The following is a 25,280-nucleotide window of genomic DNA, read 5'->3' as shown; positions in this document are numbered from 1 at the left end:
TTAACCATTCATTCATCATTATACATTTTTATTATTTCTTATGTTTTATTTTTAAAAATGCTCAATTATCATTTTCTTTTTTAGCTTTATATCTTTAGGATAAACATTGAGACATCATATTATTTAGTCAAAGGATGTAAACACTTTTATTTCTTTTGGAATCTCCTGATAAATTTACTTTATTGTTTACATTGCTATTAATAAAGTAAGAATATGTATCAAATTCACTACATTGCTTTTGGTTGAGAGGTATTATAATTCTTATAAAATTTCACAAATCAAATAGACCAAATATATAATTTGTTTCTGTAAACATTAACAACGTTGAACATTTTCCACATTGTGTTTTCTTTTTTTTTTTTAATTATACTTCAAGTTTTAGGGTACATGTGCACAATGTGCAGGTTAGTTACATATGTATACATGTGCCATGTTGGTGTGCTCCACCCAGTAACTCATCATTTAACATTAGGCATATCTCCAAATGCTATTCCCTCCCCCCAACTCCCACCCCACAACAGGCCCTGGTGTGTGATGTTCCCCTTCTTGTGTCCATGTGTTCAATTGTTCAATTCCTACCTATGAGTGAGAACATGCAGTGTTTGGATTTTTGTCCTTGCGATAGTTTGCTGAGAATGATGGTTTCCAGCTTCATCCATGTCCCTACAAAGGACATGAACTCATCCTTTTTTATGGCTGCATAGTATTCCATGGTGTATATGTGCCACATTTTCTTAATCCAGTCTATCATTGTTGGACATTTGGGTTGGTTCCAAGTCTTTGCTATTATGAATAGTGCCACAATAAACATACTTGTGCATGTGTCTTTATAGCAGCATGATTTATAATCCTTTGGGTATATATCCAGTAATGGGATGGCTGGGTCAAATGGTATTTCTAGTTCTAGATCCCTGAGGAATCGCCACACTGACTTCCACAATGGTTGAACTAGTTTACAGTCCCACCAACAGTGTAAAAGTGTTCCTATTTCTCCATATCCTCTCCAGCACCTGTTGTTTCCTGACTTTTTAATGATCACCATTCTAACTGGCATGAGATGGTATCTCATTGTGGTTTTGATTTTCATTTCTCTGATGACCAGTGATGATGAGCATTTTTTCATGTGTCTGTTGGCTGCATAAATGTCTTCTTTTGAGAAGTGTCTGTTCATATCCTTTGCCCGCTTTTTGATGGGGTTGCTTGTTTTTTTCTTGTAAATTTGTTTGAGTTCATTGTAGATTCTGGATATTAGCCCTTTGTCAGATAAGCAGATTGCAAAAATTTTCTCCCATTCTGTAGGTTGCCTGTTCACTCTGATGGTAGTTTCTTTTGCTGTGCAGAAGCTCTTTAGTTTAATTGGATTACATTTGTCTATTTTGGCTTTTGTTGCCATTGCTTTTGGTGTTTTAGTCATGAAGTCCTTGCCCATGCCTATGTCCTGAATGGTAATGCCTAGGTTTTCTTCTAGGGTTTTTATGGTTTTAGGTCTAACATTTAGGTCTTTAATCCATCTTGAATTAATTTTTGTATAAGGTGTAAGGAAGGGATCCAGTTTCAGCTTTCTACATATGGCTAGCCAGTTTTCCCAGCACCATTTATTAAATAGGGAATCCTTTCCCCATTGCTTGTTTTTGTCAGGTTTGTCAAAGATCAGATGGTTGTAGATATGTGGCATTATTTCTGAGGGCTCTGTTCTGTTCCATTGGTCTATATCTCTGTTTTGGTACCAATACCATGCTGTTTTGGTTACTGTAGCCATGTAGTATAGTTTGAAGTCAGATAGCGTGATGCCTCCAGCTTTGCTCTTTTGGCTTAGGATTGACTTGGCAATGTGGTCTCTTTTTTGGTTCCATATGAACTTAAAAGTAGTTTTTTCCAATTCTGTGAAGAAAGTCATTGGTAGCTTGATGGGGATGGCATTGAATCTATAAATTACCTTGGGCAGTATGGCCATTTTCACGATATTGATTCTTCCTACCCATGAGCATGGAATGCTCTTCCATTTGTTTGTATCCTCTTTTATTTCCTTGAGCAGTGGTTTGTAGTTCTCCTTGAAGAGGTCCTTCACGTCCCTTGTAAGTTGGATTCCTAGGTATTTTATTCTCTTTGAAGCAATTGCGAATGGGAGTTCACTCATGATTTGGCTCTCTGTTTGTCTGTTATTGGTGTATAAGAATGCCTGTGATTTTTGCACATTGATTTTGTATCCTGAGACTTTGCTGAAGTTGCCTATCAGCTTAAGGAGATTTTGGGCTGAGACAATGGGGTTTTCTAGATATACAATCATGTTATCTGCAAACAGGGACCATTTGACTTCCTCTTTTCCTAATTGAATACCCTTTATTTCCTTCTCCTGCCTGATTGCCCTGGCCAGAACTTCCAACAGTATGTTGAATTGAAGTGGTGAGAGAGGGCATCCCTGTCTTGTGCCAGTTTTCAAAGGGAATGCTTCCAGTTTTTACCCATTCAGTATGATATTGGCTGTGGGTTTGTCATAGATAGCTCTTATTATTTTGAGATCGTCCCATCAGTACATAATTTATTGAGAGTTTTTAGCATGAAGCATTGTTGAATTTTGTCGAAGGCCTTTTCTGCATCTATTGAGATAATCATATGGTTTTTGTCATTGGTTCCGTGTATATGCTGGATTACGTTTATTGATTTGCATATGTCGAATGAGCCTTGCATCCCAGGGATGAAGCCCACTTTATCATGGCAGATAAGCTTTTTGTTGTGCTGCTGGATTTGGTTTGCCAGTATTTTATTGAGAATTTTTGCATTGATGTTTATCAGGGATATTGGTCTAAAATTCTCTTTTTTTGTTGTGTCTCTGCCAGGCTTTGGTATCAGGATGATGCTGGCCTCATAAAATGAGTTAGGGAGGATTCCCTCTTTTTCTATTGATTGGAATAGTTTCAGAAGGAATGGTACCAGCTCCTCCTTGTACCTCTGGTAGAATTCGGCTGTGAATCCGTCTGGTCCTGGACTTTTTTCGGTTGGTAAGCTATTAATTATTGCCTCAATTTCAGAGCCTGTTGTTGGTCTATTCAGAGATTCAACTTCTTCCTGGTTTAGTCTTGGGAGGGTGTATGTGTCGAGGAATTTATCCATTTCTTCTAGATTTTCTAGTTTATTTGCGTAGAGGTGTTTACAGTATTCTCTGATGGTAGTTTGTATTTCTGTGGGATCGGTAGTGATATCCCCTTTATCATTTTTTATTGCGTCTATTTGATTCTTCTCTCTTTTCTTCTTTATTTGTCTTGCTAGTGGTCTATCAATTTTGTTGATCTTTTCAAAAAGCAGCGCGTGGATTCATTGATTTTTTGGAGGATTTTTTGTGTCTCTATTTCCTTCAGTTCTGCTCTGATCTTAGTAATTTCTTGCCTTCTGCTAGCTTTTGAATGTGTTTGCTCTTGCTTCTCTAGTTCTTTTAATTGTGATGTTAGGGTGTCAATTTTAGATTTTTCCTGCTTTCTCTTGTGGTCATTTAGTGCTACAAATTTCCCTCTACACACTGCTTTGAATGTGTCCCAGAGATTCTGGTATGTTGTGTCTTTGTTCTCATTGGTTTCAAAGAACATCTTTATTTCTGCCTTCATTTCGTTATGTACCCAGTAGTCATTCAGGAGCAGGTTGTTCAGTTTCCATGTAGTTGAGCGGTTTTGAGTGAGTTCCTTAATCCTGAGTTCTAGTTTGATTGCACTGTGGTCTGAGAGACAGTTTGTTATAATTTCTGTTCTTTTACATTTGCTGAGGAGTGCTTTCCTTCCAACTATGTGGTCAGTTTTGGAATAAGTGTGGTGTGGTGCTGATAAGAATGTATATTCTGTTGATTTGGGGTGCACAGTTCTGTAGATGTCTATTAGGTCCACTTGGTGCTGAGCTGAGTTCAATTCCTGGATATCCTTGTTAACTTTTTGTCTCATTGATCTGTCTAATGTTGGCAGTGGGGTGTTAAAGTCTCCCATTATTATTGTGTGGGAGTCTAAGTCTCTTTGTAGGTCTCTAAGGACTTGCTTTATGAATCTGGGTGCTCCTGTATTGGGTGCATATATATTTAGGATAGTTAGCTCTTCTTGTTGAATTGATCCCTTTACCATTATGTAATGGCCTTCTTTGACTCTTTTGATCTTTGTTGGTTTAAAGTCTGTTTTATCAGGGAATAGGATTGCAACCCCTGCCTTTTTTGTTTTCCATTTGCTTGGTAGATCTTCCTCCATCCCTTTATTTTGAGCCTATGTGTGTCTCTGCATGTGAGATGGGTTTCCTGAATACAGCACACTGAGGGGTCTTGACTCTTTATCCAATTTGCCAGTCTGTGTCTTTTAATTAGATCATTTAGCCCATTTACATTTAAGGTTAATATTGTTATGTGTGAATTTGATCCTGTCATTATGATGTTAGCTGGTTATTTTGCTCATTAGTTGATGCAGTTTCTTCGTAGCCTCAATGGTCTGTAGAATTTGGCATGTTTTTGCAGTGGCTGGTACTGGTTGTTCCTTTCCATGTTTAGTGCTTCCTTCAGGAGCTCTTTTAGGGCAGGCCTGGTGGTGACAAAATCTCTCAGCATTTGCTTGTCTGTAAAGGATTTTATTTCTCCTTCACTTATGAAGCTTAGTTTGGCTGGATATGAAATTGTGGGTTGAAAATTCTTTTCCTTAAGAATGTTGAATATTGGCCCCCACTCTCTTCTGGCTTGTAGAGTTTCTGCTGAGAGGTCTGCTATTAGTCTGATGGGCTTCCCTTTGTGGGTAACCCGACCTTTCTCTCTGGCTGCCGTTAACTTTTTTCCTTCATTTCAACTTTGCTGAATCTGACAATTATTTGTCTTGGAGTTGCTCTTCTCGAGGAATATCTTTGTGGTTCTCTGTATTTCCTGAATTTGAATGTTGGCCTGCCCTGCTACATTGGGGAAGTTCTCCTGTATAATATCCTGCAGAGTGTTTTCCAACTTGGTTCCATTCTCCCCATCACTTTCAAGTACACCAATCAGACGTAGATTTGGTCTTTTCACATAGTCCCATATTTCTTGGAGGCTTTGTTCATTTCTTTTTATTCTGTTTTCTCTAAACTTCTCTTCTCACTTCATTTCATTCATTTGATCTTCCATCACTGATACCCTTTCTTCCAGTTGATCAAATTGGCTATTGAGGCTTGTGCATTCGTCACGTAGTTCTTGTGCCATGGTTTTCAGCTCCATCAGGTCCTTTAAGGACTTCTCTGCATTGGTTATTCTAGTTAGCCATTCATCTAATTTTTTTTCAAGGTTTTTAACTTCTTTGCCATGGGTTCGAACTTCCTCCTTTAGCTCAGAGATGTTTGATCATCTGAAGCCTTCTTCTCTCAACTCGTCAAAGTCATTCTCCATCCAGCTTTGTTCTGTTGCTGGTGAGGAGCTGCGTTCCTTTACAGGAGGAGAGGCACTCTGATTTTTAGAGTTTCCAGTTTTTCTGCTCTGTTTTTTCGCCATCTTTGTGATTTTATCTACCTTTGGTCTTTGATGATGGTGACGTACAGATGGGGTTTTGGTGTGGATGTCCTTTCTGTTTGTTAGTTTTCCTTCTAAAAGTCAGGACCCTCAGCTGCAGGTCTGTTGGAGTTTGCTGGAGGCCCACTCCAGACCCTGTTTGCCTGGGTATCAGCAGCAGAGGCTGCAGAACAGTGGATATTGGTGAACAGCAAATGTTGCTGCCTGATCGTTCCTCTGGAAGTTTTGTCTCAGAGGAGTACCCGGCCGTGTGAGGTGTCAGTCTGTCCCTACCAGGGGGTGCCTCCCAGTTAGGCTACTCGGGGGTCAGGGACCCACTTGAGGAGGCAGTCTGTCTGTTCTTAGATGTCCAGCTGTGTGCTGGGAGAACCACTACTCTCTTCAAAGCTGTCAGAGAGGGACATTTAAGTCTGCAGAGGATTCTGCTGCCTTTTGTTTGGCAATGCCCTGCCCCCAGAGGTGGCATCTACAGAAGCAGGCAGGCCTCCTTGAGCTGCAGTGGGCTCCACCCAGTTCGATCTTCCTGGCGGCTTTGTTTACCTACTCAAGCCTCGGCAATGGCGGGTCCCCCTCCCCCAGCCTTGCTGCTGCCTTGCAGTTTGATCTCAGACTGCTGTGCTAGCAATGAGCAAGGCTCCATGGGTGTAGGACCCTCCAAGCCAGGCACGGGATATAATCTCCTGGTGTGCCATTTGCTAAGATCATTGGAAAAGCACAGTATTAGGGTGGGAGTGACCTGATTTTCCAGGTGCTGTCTGTCACCCTTTTCTTTGACTAGGATAGGGAATTCCCTGACCCCTTGCACTTCCCGGGTGAGGCAATGCCTAGCCCTGCTTCGGCTCACACGTGGTGCACTGCACCCAGTGTCCTGCACCCACTTTCTGACACTCCCCAGTGAGATGAACCCAGTACCTCAGTTGGAAGTGCAGAAATCACCCGTCTTCTGCGTCACTCATGCTGGGAGCTGTAGATTGGCATCTAGCTATTTCTTTAAATGTTAAATGTGCATCCTTCGAGCTGGAGAGCTCCACATGGCTGGGGAATCCTCAAGAAACTTACAATCATGGTGGACAGCACCTCTTCACAGGGCAGCAGGAGAGAGAATCCCACATTGTGTGCTCAGTGCAAGTTTTCACCTGTGAATTGTCTTTGGTTGATCTCTTGATTGGTAATAATTTTTATAGACATAGGATTTTAAAATTGATTTCTATATTTCTAAATTTTGAACATTATTTCTCCTTTAATGAATTGATCAATTAAATTCTATTATTACTTATTCAATAATTTTTAAATTTTTAAAATTTATCTCAAAATTCAATTTAAAATTGAAAATTGAAAATTGAAAATTTAAATTCAATTTTTAAATTTATCTCAAAAGTATTTTTCAGATTTTAACCAAGGTCTTAATAGTAGTGATTAAATAATCATATATGTTATGATTAAAGTTTTGTCTATTAAAGTCTGTATGAAGAGTAAGCTTTATATCAAAGTTATTCATCTAGTTCCAGTGGTTTATGTTTGTTGTTCAGACAGTACAATGCTATTTTTATTGTTATTGCTATGTAACATATCTTAATTTTGGGGAAGAGCTAGTAATTCCTTCATTAACCTTTTTTCATATCATTTTGATAATTATGCACTTTTGTTCTTATGGATGAAGTGTATAATAATTTAAAAGCGTAACTTCAATATTGTCTATCTGAACGCATACATTGAATAGCAAATATGGCAGTTAAAAGGATTCCTCAATATATTAGGCAGAATGCAAACGACAGTTTCCAAATACACATATGGCTATTTTATAAAGGGAAAGTAAGTTTTCACAATTGCTCAAAGAAATCTAACTCACCTATTAATCCTGGTGTAAGATAACTTTTATGTTTAGGAACAAACTTTCTAATATTCCTTCTGAATGTTTTCAGGTTAATTGGAGTTTGAATAATCACTACTTTTGTGAAATCTTCAATACTTTGTATCTGAAAGTTGACAGAACACAAGTTAATTTCTGAGCAAATATCCTACAATTAAAAATTTATCTAGTAGGCTGCTATTTCTGGCTTTCTCTAGGTATCTGGGAAAAATGGAAAATATTAACAAATCAACACAAATAAGATTGATATCTTAAAATACTTGGATATGTTGGTTTTGTAAAAGTCAATATTCCATATACATTCATTGATTTTTAAATATTTCTATTCCATATGAAAAAAATGATTAAGAATGAATTGCCAGTGGCCCTTTAAAAATCATCCAGAGACTTTTTCCACATGGCAGAAAGAAAGTTTAATGAAAAGGGTATTTCAAAATATTCTTTTCATTAAACTTTCTTTCTGCTATATAGAAATATTTCAAAATATTCTTCCACCTTGTGGTTGTTTTCAATATAGTTTGAATCACATTGGTACCCAAATCCACAATGAGGAGGGCTCTGTTTCTAGGGAAGTAGATAGAGTTTATCGGGCTTCAGGCTCCTGCTTGGCTGTCTAAATTCTCAACAAGCGCCCACACCAAATCTCTGTTACGTGTTCAAGGATAGAGGTAGAGAGCAGCATAGCGGAGAATGTTTCACTTCCTGTCATTAAGCATTATGTCAGTGCTGGTGATGTCCACTTAGAAAATTTTCTCGTGATCATTTTTCATGTTGGGATCCCTCCCATTCCCATTACACTTTTTTCTTATGTCCAAAATCTACCCTGTAAGTGCTTTCATCCTAGCTGTAAAACATTTTATTAATATATTTACTTATTTGTTTCTTTCCACTTGGTTGAAAGATCTCTTGAGGATAAGTTGTAAGTATCTTTTTTTTTTTTATCATTTCAATATATAGCACTGTATTCCAGAATATTTTAAATAGCTCTGAGTCCTCTTTGAATTACTTTTTGTAGCTGTATCTTTTATGTGCCCTGATTCCTTTTGACATGTGCCTCTCTGATTCTCCCCCAACATAAAACAACACACACACACACACACACACACACACACACACACACACACATACGCATACTTCTTTCCTTCTTTACATGGCTCAGGTTCTCATTTTGATTGGCAGGGGAACTCAATTAACAATTTAAATATGAGAAGACATTCACTTTCAAAGCAGCTGTGGAAATACTATTAATACTCAATTCAGCATCAGTCTGGCAGAACCTTTCTAGAGCATTGTTGATACAGTTTTTCTGCAACGTGTGAGTAAAATAAATGCACCCTCTTTTGCAATGAATAACTGTACCAAAATCTAACTGTAACCAAAATGTCCAGCTTGGCCTTCATAGGCATTGGATGGGAATAGCTTGTGCTTGGGCTAGCAAGTGCCAAAGCAGTCAATGAACTTGGTGTGTGTGGGTGTATGTGGGTGTGGTTGTGGGTATGAGTGAGTGTTTATGGAGTGGTGGGAAAAGGGAGAAGATTGGAAGGTGAAAAGCTTAAGATTATAGTGACAGTTTTTCTGATGTTAATACATTGTTGGACATATGGCATATTGATCTGAAGACAGGAATCAATATTTCTTTACCTGATGGCATGTTATAGGAATTAAGAAAGGTGCTCTGTAAGTTTTTCGTAACAGACAATCTTCTACAGCTCCATGTATGAGGATAACATAGATTAGATTTTCATCATAAATATCAGTTTTGGTGCTCATTGGTATATCTACTACATAAATATTAGAGAGCTTTAGTTGCATCTTGTAGTTCCAATCCTGTTTTAGAAAACACAATTTCAGTCTATTATTAGTTTATGAAGTTTAATATATATTCATAAATAGTCAATTATGTTTTAATGCCATTCTATTCAAAGAAAGAAAGACAAGTTTATACAAGCACTTCCTACCTCATAAGATAAGTGTTCTCTGATTTTTCTGGCTGTAATAGCGAGTCCAATTTTTAGCCACATTTTATGTTCAATGAGAGGAGAGCATTGCTCAAAAGCATCATGCAAGTGAGTTTTGGGAATAAAACATGTCTGGAAAAGAAGGATGTAAATTTGGTATTTTATTTTGTGAACTATGGTTTAAGGAATAAAGTTTTTTTGTTTATGTACACTATTAAAGCTAATAATTTAATTAGGTAAGATTCACATAATAGCATGGAAACTTAATAAAATGTGTCTATCAATGAAAATTGGTGTGTCCTTTCCCTATGTTCTTGTTGACTTTGTCAAAATCAGTTGGCTGTAAAATGTGGCTTTATTTCTGGGTTTTTTAATTCTGTTCCATTGATGTATGTGTATATTTGTATACCAGTATCATGCTGTTTTGATTACTATATCTTTATAGTATAATTTGAAGTTAGGTGATGTGATTCCCCCAGCTTTGTTCTTTTTGCTTAGGATTGCTTTGGATATTTGAGCTCTTTTTTGGCTCCATATGAATTTTAGGATAGTTTTTTTCCAATTCTGTGAAAAATCATGGCATTTTGATAGATATTGCATTCAATCTATAGATTGCTTTGGGCAGTGTGGTCATTTCAACAGTACTAATTCTTCTGATCCATGAGCATAGGATGTTTTTCATTTGTTTATGTCATCTAAAATTTCTTTCCATAAATGGTATTGGGAAAATTTGATTGCTTTATGCAAAACAATAATACTGGACCCTTTATCTCTCCCCACATTAAAAAAAATCAACTCAACACGGGTTAAAGAGTTAAATGTTAGATCCCAAACTATAAACATGCTGGAAGAAAACCTAGAGAAAAGTCTTCTGGACATTTGTGTAGGCAAAGTATTCATGACTAAAACCTCAAAAGCACAGGCAACAAGAACAAAAATAGACAAATGGAACATAATTGAACTAAATAGCTTCTGTACCACAAAAATAAATAAATAATCAAGTGAACAGGTAACCTATTCACTGGGAGAAACAAAAACCCTGCAGAATGGGAGAATATATTTGCAAACTATGCGTCTGACAATGGACCAATGTCCAGAATTTACGAGGAGCTCAAATAGCCTTTCTGACTAGTGTAAGGTGGTATCTCATTGTAGTTTTCATGTGCATTTTTCTGATGATAAATGATTTTGAACATTTTTTATATACCTGTTGGCCATTTGTATGTCTTCTTTTGGGAAATGTTTATTCAGATCCTTTGCTTATTTTTAATTGTATTATTTATTTTCTTGCTGTTGAGCTTTTGAGTTCCTTACATATTTTAGATACAAACCCATTATCACATATATGATTTATACGTATTTTATTTTTTATGAGATAAAAGATAGAAAACAAATTACTAAAAATTATTTGACCTTTTTAAATAAACATATGCCTCTATAAATATGTTATTTGAGGGGAGCAAACTTTTTAGGCAAAAATAAAATGCTTATGCTAAAAGTGAACAGACCATTGGTTACTAAGAATAAAACTTCTACGAATAGTCAAAAACAAGTTTTGTGTACATTGGATTTTATTTCTCTTGGGTCAGTATCTTTTTTTTGTGTAGTATAGGACATGTATATTTAACTTTTGTAAGCAACTGACAAATTGTTTCAGACCAAAACCGCGGTTCAAATTAAAATCTCTGTTTCAGACGTTGTTTCAACATTTTACACTCTCATCAGCCATGTATGAAAATTTCAGCTGAGCGCGGTGGCTCATGCCTGTAATCTCAGCACTTTGGGAGGCTGAGGCGGGCTGAGCACCTGAGGTCAGGAGTTCGAGACCAGCCTGGCCAACATGGCGAAATGCCGTCTCTACTAAAAATACAAAAATTAGCTGGGCGTGGTGGCACGTGACTGTAATCCTAGCTACTCGGGAGGCTGAGGCAGGAGAATCACTTGAACCCGGGAGGCGGAGGTTGCAGTGAGCTGAGATTAGGAGCCATTGCACTCCAGCCTGGGCAACAGAGTAAGACTCTGTCAGAAAAAAAAAAAAAAGAAAAGAAAATTTTAGTTGCTCCACATCCTTGCCAATACCTGTTATTCACTGTTTTTATTTTTAGGCAATGTAGTAGGTGTGTATTGACATACCACCGTGGGTTTAATTTGCATGTTTCTGGCAGCTAATGATGGTGAACATCTTCATGTGTTTATTGGCCATTTGTATATTCTTTGTAAAGTGTCTGTTCACATTCTTTGCCCAGTTTTTAATTCAGTAGTTTGTCTTCTTATTTTTGAATTGTAAGAGTTACTTATAGATTGTATTATCAAATCCTTTTCTTGGGGAACTTTTGAAAAATCCCTAAGCCCATGACTCATATTTTTTCCCTGAGCCTGCTGCTCATATTTTTTGTGATGTCTTTTGGAGAGCAGAAGATTTTTAATTTTGGTGACATCCAATTTATCAGTATTTCGTTTTATGGTTAGTACTTAAAAAAAAATCCTGGCTAAGAAATCTTTGCCTACCTTAAGTTCTCCTATGTTTTTTTCTATAATTTATATAGTTCTATCTTTCATGTTAAAGTATATGATCATGCCACATTACATTTTGGGCCTAGTACATGGGGATCAAGGTTCATTGCTTCTGCATGGATATTCAGTGTTTTCAGGATTATTTGTTGAAAATATTGTAATTTTTCCATTGAGATAACTTGATCCTTTGTCAAAAATCTATTGACTATGTATGTGTGGATTTATTTGTGGATTCTCTTTTCTGTTGTATTGATCTCTACGTCTTAACCTAAAGCCAACATCATGTGGCCTTAATTACACGGGATGTATGCCTTTAAATCAGGTAGTGTAAATCATCTAACTTTTTTATATTTGTTTTGTCTATTATAGGTCCTCTGCATTTTCATATATATTCTAAAAAAAGAGTGTGGAGATTTTGATTGAGGTTGTATTAAATCTATAGATCAATTTATGAAGAATGGATATCTTAATAATATTATGGGCTCTAATCCACAAATACGGTGTACTTCTCCATTTATTTAATCTTTTTTCAGTTATCTAGGAAATATTCTATGGTTTTCATTGTAGAGTTATTCCATGTATTTCATTAACTTTATGTCTATCCCTTTTATATTTTGATTATTTTTGTAAAAAGAATTAAAAATTTTATTTCCAGTTGTTTGTTACTAGTATATGAAAACACAATTAATTTTTGGAATTTGGACTTGTATTTTACCACCTTACTAAATTCATTATAAATTCTAATTATTTTTGGTAGAATCTTAAAAATGTAGATATCATGCCATCTTGCAGAGACAATTTTAGTGTTTTCTTTGTAATTTTTATGTCAGTTTATTTCTTTTTCTAGCCCTATTGTACTAGTTAACAACTCCAATATAATACTGAATGGAAGTGGTGAGAGTGGACATTCTTGTCTTGCTCTCAGTCTTATCGTCTTAGTTTTTCATCACTAGGTGTGATGTTAGCTGTAAATTTATAATAAATGCCCCTTATTGAGTTCAGGAAGTTACATTCTATTCTGAGTTTTTGGAGATTTTTTAAAAGAATGTTACATTTTGTAAAATTCTCTTTGCTCTATATCTACTTGAATATCTTATATAAATTTTCTGTTTTTTTCTTATAATGTGTTGAATCACAATGGTTGATTTTCAAATGTTGAATCAATCTTATATTCCTAAAATAAAGCTCATTTATTTAGTTTTGATGTCTAATCCTTTTAATGTATTCCTGGATTCAACTTGCTAGTATCTTATTAATGATTTTTTTGTGTCCGCATTAATGTGGGATTATTGGTCCGTAATTTTCTTTTGCTGAAATGTTTTTTCAAGGTTTAGTATTTGTTTACATTGGCCCCATAAAATGCACTGGAAAGCTTTTTTTCCTCCTTTGTTTCCTGACAAAGTCTGTGTAAGATTCATATTATTTCTTCCTGAAATATTTGATAAAACTCCTCAGTAAAACCATCTGGCATGGAGTTGTTTTTGTGGGAAGGATACAAATTCCAAAAATCTCAATATGTATAGGACTATTAAAAAGTTATAGTCCTTAAGTAAATTTTGACGTGTGTGCTTTTTAAAATTTTTTCATTTAGGTTTAGGGATACAGGTGCAGGTTTGTTACATAGGTAAATTACATTTTGCAGGGATCTGGTGTACAGATAATTTTATCACCCAGGTAATAAGCATAATAGTACATGATACGTAGTTTTTTGATCCTTACCTTCCTCCCTACACTCCACTCTCAAGTAGGCTCTGGTATATCTTGCTCCCTTTTTTGTGTCCATATGTACTTGATGTTTAGCTCCCATTTATAAGTGAGAACATGCAGTATTTGCTTTTCTGTTCCTGCGTTAGTTTGCTAAGGATAATAGTGTCCACCTCCATTTATGTTGCTGCAAAGGACATGATCTCATTCTTTTCTATGGCTGCATGGTATTCCGTGGTGTGTATGTACTACATTTTCTTTATACAGTCTACTGTTGATGGGCATTTAGGTTGATTACATCCATGTCTTTGCTGTTGTGAATAGTGCTGCAAAGAACATACACATACATGTGTCTTTATAGTAGAATGATTTATATTCCTTTCTGTATATACCCAATAATAAAATTGCTGGGTTGAATGGTAATTCTGTTTTAAGTTCTCTTAGAAATTGCCAACATTCTTTCCACAATGGCTGAACTAATTTACATTCCCATCAGTAGGATATAAGCATTCCCTTTTCTCCACAGCCTTGCCAGCATCTGTTATTTTTTGACTTTTTAATGATAGTCATTCTGACTGGTGTGAGATGGTATCTCATTGTGTTTTGATTTGTATTTCAAATGTAAATGGTTAGTGATTGTCGGAATTTTTTCATATGCTTGATGGCCGTGTTTATGTCTTCTTTAGAAAAGTGTCTGTTCATATGGTTTGCCCACTTTTTAATGGGGTTGTTTGTGTTTTGCTTAATTTGCTTAAGTTTCTTAGAGATTCTGGCTTATAAACCTTTGTCAGATGCATAGTTTGCAAGCATTGTCTTCCATTCTGTAAGTTGTTGCCCCTGGGGGCTCCACCTCCATGAAATGTGGAGCTGCTGTTACTGGTCAGCTGGAGGGGTGGGTTGTGTGTACTGTTGTCATGACCTTAGGATTTTTCTTGGTGGGGATCGGGGGCCAAAAGCTCACAGGGAGGAAAGATTGGTCTTTCTTCTGTCTGGTAGCTGTGGCATGTGGTAAGCTTGGGTGTAGTCCTCAGGCTCTTTGTTTCTTCCCCAGACTAAGGGCAGCAGGGATACAACTGTTACTGTGGCAGTGGTGGGAGCGGGGATGCAGTTGTATGTCTCTAGGAGCCTCTCCCTGGACAAACTCTGGGCCACTACCAGTGAGTATGCTCAGTTGTGGATGGAGCAACTGTTCTACTTTCATGAGCCAGGGGCCCTGCCTGGTGAAGAGTTGGGGTGGTGGTTCACCTCCATATGGTGGCTGCCATGTGCTGGAGGTGCCAGCATAATGACTAGGCCCTTTGTTCCTTTCCAGTGTCAGGGCTGTAAGGGCTAAGCCACTGCAACTGTAATAGCAGAGGGGTTGTGAATTGACTCTGTGATTTCCTCCTTGAAGAAATGCTGGGCTGTCTTTGACTGTGGTGATCAGGCAAGGGTTGGGTCATTGTGCTGGAGTCCCAGGCCAGGCAGCCCTGCCCAGTGAGGAAAAGGGAGGATCCGGATCTGCGTGGAGAACAGTCTGGCCACTTTTCTGTGAGCTGGTTGCTCTTTGCTGGGGGTCTGGACCAGCCTCTGGTCCCTACAGACTCTCTGGATCCTGGAGACAGCAAGGGCAAGGGCTGCAAGACAGCAAGGATGGCAACACCTCCTCCCATGGGGAGTCCTGTCCAGGGAGTTGCAGAACTGCTACTGGCTCAATAGCCCTGACAAAGGGTGGCTGGAGGCCCAGGCCTGGAGGACTTGCCCAGTGAGGAGATGTGGGAACTAGCTCCATGTAACAGTCTGGCCACTTTTGCATAGGGCTGCTGCGGTATGCTGGGTGTCCGCTCCAGTCCCTAGTCACCTCGGGCTTTCTAGTGCGTGAAGGTAACAATGAGTGGAGGGTGCGAAACAGCAGAGATGGTGGCCTGCCTCTCCCTCTGAGAGCTCTGCCCCAGGGAGGTATGAACGTATTGCCAGCCTGAACACACCTGTAGGAGGTAGCTGGAGACCCCGGTCAGGAGGTCCCACCCAGTGAAAAGGAATGGGATCAGAGACCCACTTAAAAATAACAGTCTGGCCATGTTTTCATAGAGCAGCTGTGCTAGCTGGAGGTCCACTCCAGCCTCCAGTTGCCTTGGACTCTTCAAAGCCCGAAGGCAAGAATAGCTAAGCTGACCAAACAGCAAAGATGGTGGTCCACCCTCCCTCTGGGAACTCTGTAACAAGGAGGTTTGAAACTCAGTCGGCCAACACCAGCAGGGGTGATTGGAGGACCCCAGTTGGGAGATTCTGCCTAGTGAGGAGAAATGGGATTCGGGATCTGCATGAATAAGAAGTCTGACTACTTCTCCATAGTACTGCTGGGCAGTGCTGAGGGACTGCTCTAGTCCATCATTGCCACCGATTTGCTGGAGCCCTAAGGCAACAGTGGCTGAGGCTGTGAAACAGCAAAGGTGGTGGCCCGCCCGACCTGCTGGGAGCTCTTTCTCAGAGAGATGCAATGCTGCTACCCATGGCTGGCTGGATTTCCAAGCCAGTGGGTCTTATCATGTGATGTACCATGGGCCTGCAGACTATCATTAGTCAGTCCCCTGGATTCAGTCCCTTTCTTAGGAGTAGGTACGGGGATCTAACCTCCTGCTGAGGGTTGCAGCTGCTTTTGCTGGGAGGCCTGGGTATCTAAGGCTCCTAGGGCTCCACATGTGCCTGAATGGCTGCTCTGCCAAGACTCCACATAGCTATGCATGTCAGACTGCAGGCCCTAGTGGAGTGAGTCCTCCTGACTGGAGGGTTGCAAAGATCCGTGGGAGAAGCATGGGTTCCTGGGGCTGCTCATTCACTCACTGCTTCCCTGGGCAGGGGAGGTTCCCCTGACTCTGTGTTGCTCCCAGGTGGGTGGTCATCCTGCCTTACTTTTCTCCGTTCTCCGTGAATTGAGTTGTTTCCTTGATTAGTCCCAATGTGTGTACCTGGATGTTTCAGTTGAAAGTGCTATGTTTACTTGCCCCTTCCATCCTTCTCTGTGAGAGCGGCGCACACCAGCTGCTTCTATTCAGCCATGTTGGCCACCTCTCTCCAGAATCAATTTTTAACAACTGGTTTAAAGTCTTTGACCAATCTAAAGTCCGGACAATCTCCATGATGGTTTTTACCGAATGCTTTAGTCCTCAACTTTTATACTATAGATCACAATTTCATGCTTCTTTGCTTGTTTTGTAATTCATGGTTGCTCATGATAACACTACAGAGATTCTAGATTATTTTATCTTCCTCTGAAAATTGTTGATTTTTGTTATAGTGGGCAGTTCATTTACTATCTGATCACACTGAGCTTGTATAGGCTGGGTTTTACAATTTGCTTGAGTGAATCAGTAGAAAACTTCAGGTATCTAAGACAGTGTAACTTGTCTCCAAACTCTGTCTCCACCATGGATGCTGTCAGGGCTTGCTTCAAGGCTTTGTTAGGTCTTAGAATAAGAGCAAGCCTTCTTCTAGGTCATGATTCTTAATCCTAAGGCCTATTATTTCTGGTCTCTCAGCTGTGGGCCTAAGATTTTAACAAATCTTTCCTTTCTGTTAGGTATCTTGACTTCTTGACTTCTTGACTCCTGCTGTCTCTCTGTCTCTCACTTTTTTTTTTTTTTTTTTGGTGACAGAGTCTTGCTCTGTCACCCAGGCTGGAGTGCAGTGGTGCGATCTCAGCTCACTGCAACCTCTGCTTCCTGGGTTCAATTGATTCTCCTGCCTCAGCCTTCTGAATATTTGGGATTACAGGTGTGCACCACTGTGCCCAGCTAATTTTTGTATTTTTATTGGAGCCGGGGTTTCACCATGTTGGCCAGGCTGGTCTCGAACTCCTGACCTCAGGTGATCCACCAGCCTCAGCCTACCAAAGTGCTGGGATTACAGGCATGACCCACCGCACCTTGCCTGACTCCTGGTATCTCTCTTCCTTTCTTAACAATCTGGTAAATCTAGTTGTGTCTCATCCTGGGCATTTGCAGCCTGTCTCTCAACCAAGGACTTGTAGAGAACCACCACACAGACTACTTGGGTCTTTCTCCGTTTAAGACTTTGTCTTACTTCCTGCTCTGCAGATTCTAGCCAAGTTAGCTTCCACAACTTCTGATGTCTCATTTCTCAGCTTAGCAGGATCGCCATCTTCTGCTTGGATTCTTATTGCATCATGGTCAGGAAATGGTCCTAAGCAGAGGATCGGGGTGAATGTAGGGCTTACCTTGTGAGTTTCTCATCTCTTAGTTTTGGGTAAGATAAATTTACCTATATAACAAACCTGCACATGTACCCCTGCACCTAAAATAAAAGGATTAAAAAATTTTTTTTCAAAAAGTAAAAAAAAAAAAAATTTAAATAGAAAAAAAATCACATTTGCCTCATATATTTTATTAAGTTTTAGGGTTTTTTTTTTTTTATAGCAAATGTGCTGCTCTGTTACCAGCAACTTCATTATAGCCCAAAGCAGAAGGCTAGAGTGTTTTATGCAAATTCCAGGTATCATAAATATATAATTTTATTTTAAAATATTTTAATGATAGATATTTTAAATATATAACATATGTGATTATATGCCAAAAATAAAAATATCATTTAGTATTCTGTTGACATTAAAATGTCCTAAATTATCTCAAATAGGTCTCTTTATAATTGGTTTGTTCAAATTAGAGCAATTGTATTTATTTGGTTATTATATCTCTTAAGTCCATTTTTAATAATTTTTCTTTGCCTTCTTCCCCTCTACCACTACATATTTTTTTTTTTGTAAACAGAGACAGAGTCTGGCTCTGTTACCAGTCTGGAGTGCAGTGGTGCAATCATGACTGACTGTAACCTTGGGTTCCTGGGCTCAAGCAATCCTCCTCCTCAGCCTCCAAAGTAGCTGGAACTATAGGCATGTGTCACCATGCCTGGCTAATTTTTTTTTTTATTTTTTGCAGATATGTTGCAGGCCAGTCTCAAACTCCTGACCTCAAGCAATCCTCCTGCCCCAGCCTCCCAAAGTTTTGGGATTACAGGTATGAGCCACCATGTCTGCTACTCCATTCACTTTTTATGCCATTGATTTGTTAAAGAAATCGGGTTATTTGTCTATAGACTCTTTCACATTCTCAATTTAGCTGATTATTCCCTCTTGCTGTCAATTAACTTGTTTCTCTCCTTCCTGTATTTTCTGTAAACTGATTCAATCTATAGACTTGAAGAACTTCAGATTTTTTCTTGTGTGAGACTTCATGGGTGGTGCTAGCACTTGTGTTACATCACATCATGAGGTACATAATGCCTGGTTGTCCCATTTAGTGACACTAATATTGACCAGTGTCCTTAGGTAGTATTTCCTTCATTATAATGTTTTCTATTAACATTCACTTAGTAGTTTTAGCACCAACTGAAGGTTGTTTCCTAGATCTATTATTTTATTAGCGATGGCACAATGGAGATTTTCTGATTCTCTCATTCTGCGTTTATTAGCTGAAATTCTATATAGAATTTTTCCTCAATTAAAAAACTACTTTGAAAGAGTTCATAGAAGAAAGGCAAGATACATGTTTACTTCTTTCTCTTAAAAAAATCCATTTTCAAAGTAATAAAATGATATCCTAGCAACCTCAGTAGAAATTTAAAAATTAGCATCATTATCAATGTATGGAATGTATGGGTTTTCACATATTTATGGAGTTTAATTACTTGCAGTCATTATTCTTTTTGAGTTCAAATTAAGCCAGTGGGAGCCCTTGGTACTGTGAGGATTTTGTTCTCAGTCATGTGTAGGGAAACTTCCATGCACTTTGCCCAACTTTTATATTAATAAATTCTAGCCCTGTCTTTATCCCCTTTCTCATCTTTCGAATTATGGTATTGACAATTAACATATGCTAGCCAATTTCCCCATGAAAGAGCTTATATAGCCAGTTTTTCTGGATACATCTTTCTTTCTTTATGGTTGATTAACATTCATAAGCTATTTTGCCAGGGCTTTATACTAGATGAGTGTAATTTGGCAAGTTTTGTTCCTTTATTATTCCTAGTTTTTAAAAGTAAATTGTCAACTAGACTGTAAACTTATACTAAATACTAAAATAACCTTAAATCTGATATTATTTAACAAAATACAACCAAAGTCACAGGTGAAGTTTTTCTGACCTCCACTACAGTTTTGCAGGTGGCAGAATATTTCATAGGTTCATTAGTTAAGCAGTTTATCTCTCCTATTATTTCTCCACTGAGCATATAGTCTGTGTCAATTATCGGAAACTCTTTCTCCTTTGACTCCACCATTTGATCAATCCCTAAACCTGGCTTTGATTTTTCAAGCTGTTCAGGAAGAAAGAAAGAGAAAAATACATATGCCAGTTAACTTGTATTACCAAAACTAATTTATGACTTTTTCCACTTTGATTTGAACAATTCTAATATTTACATATTGTCTTAAGAATAAATATTTTATTTCTTTTTAAATAAAATTATTAAATTAGCAATGATTTAGACACAAAGCATTCTTAAATACTCTGATCTTTCTGATTCCTCCTACTCAGTTAATCTATACCATTTTTAGAATGGCTAAATCTCTAACTCAGATCAGCATAAGATGAATAACAATTTATATTATAATTTTCCACCGTAAAAGATAATTCTTTTGAAAATTTCCTGTTATCTGTGAGAAAGTATGGCTTTAAAATGATGGATAGTGTTATCCATTGTGTCTGAACATGAAAATTTATCATTAGATGGTAGTCACTGTCCTAAAAAAGAAACTATGCAGTTCTTAACATGGAAAGCTACTAATTATCAATTTCATAAGGTTTTCTTTAAAAACTTATGATCACAAGTACATTTATAAATAACTCTGCCTGGTCGGGCGCAGTGGCTCACGCCTGTAATCCCAGCACTTTGGGAGGCTGAGGCGGGAGGATCACCTGAGGTCAGGAGTTTGAGACCAGCCTGGCTAACATGGTGAAACCCCGTTTCCGCTAAAAATACAAAAAATTACCAGGGTGTGGTGGTGCGTGCCTGTAATTCCAGCTACTTGGGAGGCTGAGGCAGGAGAATCACTTGAATCTGGGAGGTGGAGGCTGCAGTGAGCCAAGATCATGCCATTGCACTCCAGCTTGGGCAACAAGAGAGAAACTCTGTCTCAAAACAAACAAAACAAAACAAAACAAAAACCTCTGCCTTACCTTTACCATGCCTGAAATAATGATATAGATTCCTTTGGGCTCATCACCTTCTTCAAATATATCATTTCCACAATCAAATGTTACAACTTTGGCTTTTTCCTAAAAGATACCACCAAATACATAAACTATAAACAACATTTTAGGAGTGGTTGGGAATGTTAAAATTTGCATTTTTATTATTATTATTATTTTTTGAGACAGAGTCTCGCTCTGTCACCCATACTGGAGTGCATTGGTGCGATCTCGGCTCACTGCACCCTCCCCCTCCTGGGTTCAAGCCAAGGAGAATTGCTTGAACCAATTCTCCTACCTCAGCCTCCTGAGTAGCTGGGATTACGGGTGCCCACCACCATGCCCAGCTAATTTTTGAATTTTTAGTAGATACGGGGTTTCACCACATTGGCCAGGCTGGTCTCAGACTCCTAACCTCAGGTTTTCTGCTCACCTTGGCCTTCCAAAGTGCTTGGATTACAGGCGTGAGCCACCATACCCGGCCTAAAATTTGCATTTTTAAAAAAAGTTTTTACATTAAAAAAATTACTATCATTTGATAATATCTGAAATATATTAGTAATAAGTTTGTAACAGAAAATAGAAATTATGAATAGTAAAGAGGAAGGTGGATCTTTATGAATATATGCAATTTTAGATAGGGTATTTATACACGTATTAGAAAAGAAGTACTCTAGGAATGAGAATGTAATTAGGAGATAAAAATCTTTCATCTGGATGAAAAGTAATGGGAACAGATGTAGGCTAATGGCATGCATATGTCATACATACTCCTGCTCTAAACAGCTGATCAGGTAAATAAAATATTCATTTATTCAAAGTGTTTAATCAGGTAGAAAAATATAATTGGTCTTTCGACATCAAATAGACATATAAAAAAGAATATTAGAACAAGTTAGATCCATTTATTTGCTCATTCCACAAGCACTTAACTGAGCATCCACTATGCATTATGCAAAGTACTAGGGGCTGGGTATTCAAAAGATAGATGAGATAAAAAATATAGTAGGAGAGAGACCTAAAGATAATTGTAATGTAATATACTTAATGCTATAATAAAGGTACATATTGGATACAATGGCAGCAATATTGGTCCTCTGAAAACAATATAGTTCACAGGATGGTCTTCTACTGGGGCATTTGGCCCCAAAGCCTACTTCTCTGAGTACTCTGGTGGGGATGTTTCCAGAAAAGAAATAAGCAGGAAAAGTTTGAAAAAAAAAAAGTGAAAAACAAGGGCACTTCAAGAAAAGTAAATAGCACCCACAGATGAATGGAATTAGAAAAACATGTAATGTGCATGGGACACCATGAGTGGTTCAGTATAAATAGAGTATAGAGGATATGTGACAATGGAAAACAGAAGATAAAGGTGAAGTAGGCAGGAAACAGATTGTAGAAAGATTTTTCATATTATTCAAAAGGATTTTGATTTTATCCTATCAGCAATAAGGAACATTTAGAGAATATTAAACTAGAGAGTATCATGGTTAAATTCTAATTTTTAAAAAGATTATTTGTTAGTACATTAAAAATATTATTAATAGGAAATAAAAGTGTTACCTGAATGAAGTTTATATGGTCTTTGTTTTTATCTAGCCACGGAATATGATACAGGACTTCTTCAACAGTAAGAGGCCTGATAATAAATTGAGAATCAAGCACCTCTTTCTTTTTGGCCATGATTAACTAAAACATAAAATTTAAGAAAAGGGATGAACCAAACTGCTGTTCCCAGAATGTTTAAGGCAGACAGGTCTCTGTACTATTTCCTATTCATGATCATTTGACATTTTTCTTCTTCCATGAACATTTTCAACCTCTCCTTATGTCATGATTCCTTTTGTATCATCATTATTTTTATTTCTTCCCAACTTTTATTTTAGGTTCAGGTGATACATGTGCAGATTTGTTACATGGGTAAGTTGCATGTCACAGGGGTTTGGTTTACAGATTATTTTGTTACCCAGGTAATAAGTATAGTACCTGTTAGGTAGTTTTCCCTATGATCATTATTCTGAAGTCATAGATAAGCTTCTTAAAGTAAACCATTTTACTGAAGTATAGCAGATGTGAAAAAAAGTGTACAAGTCATAAATGTTCACTCAAAGAATATTACAAAGTAAAAACATCTGTGTAACCAACACCTAGATTAATAAAACATTTGCTTCACCCTAGAATCCTCCTTTATATTCTCATCTAATCATTACTTCTATCCAAAGATAACCACTATACTGCTATCATCATTGTTTAGCTTTCTCTGGCTTTCAGCTTTATTGGCATGAAATGAAAGAACGTACTTGTGTCTGATTTCATTTGCTCAACATTTTGTTTCTGAGATTCATCTATGGTGTTGCAGAAAGCAAAAATTTATTCATTTTATTTTCATCGTTGTATAGTATTCAGTTGTATGGATACCACAGCTTTATTTATCTACTGTTGATTGACATTTAGATTGCTTCAGTTGGGGTTTTTATGAGTAATGCTGCTACAAATATAGTATACAGGTGTACATATTTCTGTTGAGTATATGGTTATCTACCGATTGCTGGATCATAAAGTATGCGTATGTTCAATTTTAATAGGTACTGCCAAATATTTTTTCAAAGCACTTACATCAATTTACACTTCTACTTTAATGTTCCAGTTGTTCCACACTGTTGTCTACACTTGGTATTGTCAGTTTAAAAAAAATGGTATGCTGGTGGTTGTGTATTGGTATTTCATTTGGGTTTTAATTTGCATCAAGCTTACGACAATGATATTTAGCACCTTTTCTTATGTGTATTAGCCATTTAAATATCTTCTGCTGCACAGTGCACTTTCAAATCTTTTGCCCATTAAAAAATGAACCTTCTGTCTTGTTCTTATTGATTTGTATATTCTGGATATGAGTTCTTCATTGGAAATATTTGTCTTGCAATTATCCTCTACCTTTTTGTGGACTTTTAGTCCTCTTAATTTTTTAATGAAGAAAAATTCTTAATTTTAACGTTATTAAAATCCAATTTGGTATCCTATTTAAGAAATCTTTGCCTATGCCAATATCATGAAAATTTTCTTATGTCACCTTCTAGAAGTTTATTGTTTTACCTTTAACAGTTATGTCTATAATTTATCTGGAATTGATTTTTTGTGTATGGTATAAGATAAAGGTTCAGATTTATGAATTTAATAGTATAAGAACTCTACACAGAAAAAAAAAACAATTAAAATCTAATTAAGTGAAGATATATCATGTGGGTAGATCAAGTCAATATCACAAAGTTATCAATTCTCCCTAGATTGATATACAAGATTAATGGAATCTCAATGGAAATTTCAGTAGGCCAACTTAGTAGAAATTTCCAAGCTGCCTTTAAAATTTATTTGAAAATACAAAATGTTAAAACTAGTCAAAATAGTCTTGAAGCAAATAACAAAGCTGGAAGACACACACAATCATGTATGGAAACTTAACAAGTTTCAGTAATCAAGACAGTATGATTTGGTTCAATGATAGTTAAATAAAGCCACGGAACAGAAAGAGTCCAGAAACTTATCCACACCTACACAGTCGCTTAAATAGTGACAAAGGCTCCAGCACAGTGCAATGGAGTAGGATGGTCTTTTTCATAAATTATGCTGGATCAATTGATTAGTCATACAGAAAAAATGCTAACTTTAACCTAGCATTGTTATATAAGGCATTCTAAATGGCATTGCTTCTGTTCATTATTTCCATTTTCTGCAAGATAAACTTTCTTTATAATCAGGTATATTGACCCTGCTTTCTAAGTTCAAAAGGCTTTTTACACACATCTCTTTCTATTTTGGGCTTTTTATAGTGTTATGTTTAAGAGCCTGAGTTCTGGGATCAGAATGCCTGGATTAAATTAACGTCTCCAGACTTACTAGCTATCTGACCTTGGTGCAAGTTATTTAATCTCTCTGTGCTTCAGTTTTTTCTCTCATAAAATAGGGACAACAATAGTATCCACATGATAGGTTGCTGTGAGAATCAGGTGAGTAAAGATTTATTTTAATCTTTCACTATTCTCCCTTCTGTTATTTTACCATGAGCTTTTGTAGGTTTTCATCTAGTGTTTATGTTTCTTCTTCAGTGGAGATAATGCTTTTCACAGGTCTTCTCACCATGGTCAAATGAAATTACAGACTGGACCATTAAACTGTATAATAAGCATTAAACTAAAAATAACCTTCATTGAATGTGGTGAGTTTGTTTCAATTTGTAGAAGGCACACAGGATTTGTGTGTTAATGATGTAACCAATAGAAGATCAAGCGAGACTTTGTCTTCAGGATTCTATTTTGGTTACTTCCAAAAAAAATTGTGGCAACTGGGGGTCTTGAGAAACCAGTCAAAATTTTTTTAAAAATTAGTTTACTAATTATATAAGTGATATATAAGAACACTTCCAAGTAAAAGTTTCAAGCATGATGAAAATATAAATAAAATAAATAGCTAAGGCTTCCTTCATTTTCCTTCTTTCCTTCTCATTTCTTCTTCCACATGGGGCAATATGAAAAGTTTTGCATATATTTGTCTAGATTATTTTTAAT

General features: G+C 37.2%; 1 protein-coding gene across 2 annotated transcripts in view; it reads right to left on the bottom strand.

Annotated features, from left to right (window-relative positions):
* The window catches only part of SLC9C1 (solute carrier family 9 member C1), a 171,138-nt gene that overhangs the window by 28,837 nt on the left and 117,021 nt on the right, over positions 1-25,280 (bottom strand). For both annotated transcript variants that reach the window (XM_054551527.2, XM_054551525.2), the window contains 6 exons: positions 22,282-22,407; positions 20,707-20,805; positions 19,673-19,843; positions 9,317-9,448; positions 9,000-9,185; positions 7,338-7,464 (listed from right to left, as the gene is read on the bottom strand). In XM_054551527.2, coding sequence (XP_054407502.2) covers positions 7,338-7,464; positions 9,000-9,185; positions 9,317-9,448; positions 19,673-19,843; positions 20,707-20,805; positions 22,282-22,407 — 841 coding nt within the window. The remainder of the gene's footprint in view (positions 1-7,337; positions 7,465-8,999; positions 9,186-9,316; positions 9,449-19,672; positions 19,844-20,706; positions 20,806-22,281; positions 22,408-25,280) is intronic.

The sequence above is a fragment of the Pongo abelii genome, chromosome 2 (genome assembly GCF_028885655.2).
Source record: "Pongo abelii isolate AG06213 chromosome 2, NHGRI_mPonAbe1-v2.0_pri, whole genome shotgun sequence".
In the NCBI taxonomy this organism is placed as follows: Eukaryota; Metazoa; Chordata; class Mammalia; order Primates; family Hominidae; genus Pongo; species Pongo abelii.
Note: the sequence above shows the minus strand (reverse complement) of the source record. Positions and strands in the feature narration are given on the sequence as shown.